Consider the following 1,322-nt stretch of genomic DNA (forward strand, 5'->3'; position numbering starts at 1 on the left):
CTCAGCATGTTTCTGGACTGTGGGAGGAAGCCGGAGAACCCGGAGAGAACCCACGCTGCACGGGGAGAACATGGAGACTCCACGCAGGAAGATCCACGCTGCTCACAGAGTCTCCAGCTGGGAGCCTGAATATTACATAAAGTCTTGATAAAGATCCCAGAAAGAGTCTGACCAGTGATCAGTGATCAATAATGGATGATCAGTGACCAGACTCTGGTGCTTCTGCAGGTTTGGGTTTGGGCTCTGCTGGTATTTTGTGTTTCTTTGTGCTCGTTTTGTGTGTTTCTGCTGTTTTGTGTGTGTTTGTGGACTTTGTGTGTCTGTTGTTGTTTTCTGTCTGTGCGCTTCCCTCTAACCCGCCCTCCTCCTGCAAGAGCATGCGCAGTGGGCTCGGAGCCTCGGTACTTCCGTGTTGTTCGGTGTGTCAGCAGCGGATCATCACAGTCGGTAAGTCTCGCTCAGAGCTCCGGTTCTGGTGCCGGTTCCAGCCGGTTCCAGACGGGTCCGGTCGGGTCCGGTCGGCAGAGCGTGTGTCCGAGCGACGGCGGCGCGCTGCGGCTCCGCGCTGCGCCGCGGCCGCTCCGCGAGGCTGCGCGTCCGCACTCAGGGCCGCGGGGCCCCGTGGCCGCACCAAGCGGCGGCGCGCTCCCGCTCGCTCGTTCACGGCGGTGGTTTAAAGGTCCCGTTTGGTTGTTTGCTGGAAACTTGGCTCCTTCCTGCGCTCCCCCGCAGAGAAGCCCCCCCCGCACCAGCCAATCAGAGCTGCAGGCAGAGAGACGGACGGCCCGAGCAGCCAATAGGCGTCCAGCTCCGTGTAGCCCCGCCCCCCGCTTCCTCCAGGTGATCCTTTCAGGAGCAGGTTCAGAGAAGGGCCACAGGGGCGCAGCTCAGGACTCAGTGATTATCGATTATCAGGACTGGATCAGTTCATCTGTACAGAGGTTCTGCTGAGGTTGTTCTGAGGTTCTACAGGTTCTTCAACACCTAGAACAATACTAATGGAAAAGTGCACTTTACGGGTTCTATAGGCAGAGAAATACTGAAACAGTGTTCTGATGTTTAGAGGTTAACATGTGACATGTTGTAGCCCTGTGATAGACTGGTTACCTGTCCAGGTGAACCTGCCTTCACCCTGAGTCAGCTGGGATAGGCTCCGCCCCCCATGACCCTGGTGAGGATGAAGGTGTAGAGATGATGTACGTTAGCATAAAACAGTGTTCTGGTGTTTACAGGGTATCATATTGTGTTACATGGAAACATTAGAACAACGTTTAATCTTTGGTCACATCAGATGTCATTTAGGACGTGTGTTGGTTCTGTTC

General features: G+C 55.3%; 1 protein-coding gene across 1 annotated transcript in view; it reads left to right on the forward strand.

Annotated features, from left to right (window-relative positions):
- The first annotated feature begins 377 nt into the window (after nucleotides 1–377).
- Nucleotides 378–1,322, forward strand: part of l3mbtl4 (L3MBTL histone methyl-lysine binding protein 4) — a 17,530-nt gene continuing 16,585 nt past the window's right edge. The window contains exon 1 of the mRNA XM_008302299.1: nucleotides 378–447. Coding sequence (XP_008300521.1) covers nucleotides 378–447 — 70 coding nt within the window. The remainder of the gene's footprint in view (nucleotides 448–1,322) is intronic.

Source organism: Stegastes partitus, unplaced genomic scaffold, assembly GCF_000690725.1.
Source record: "Stegastes partitus isolate 25-593 unplaced genomic scaffold, Stegastes_partitus-1.0.2 Scaffold1790, whole genome shotgun sequence".
NCBI lineage: Eukaryota > Metazoa > Chordata > Actinopteri > Pomacentridae > Stegastes > Stegastes partitus.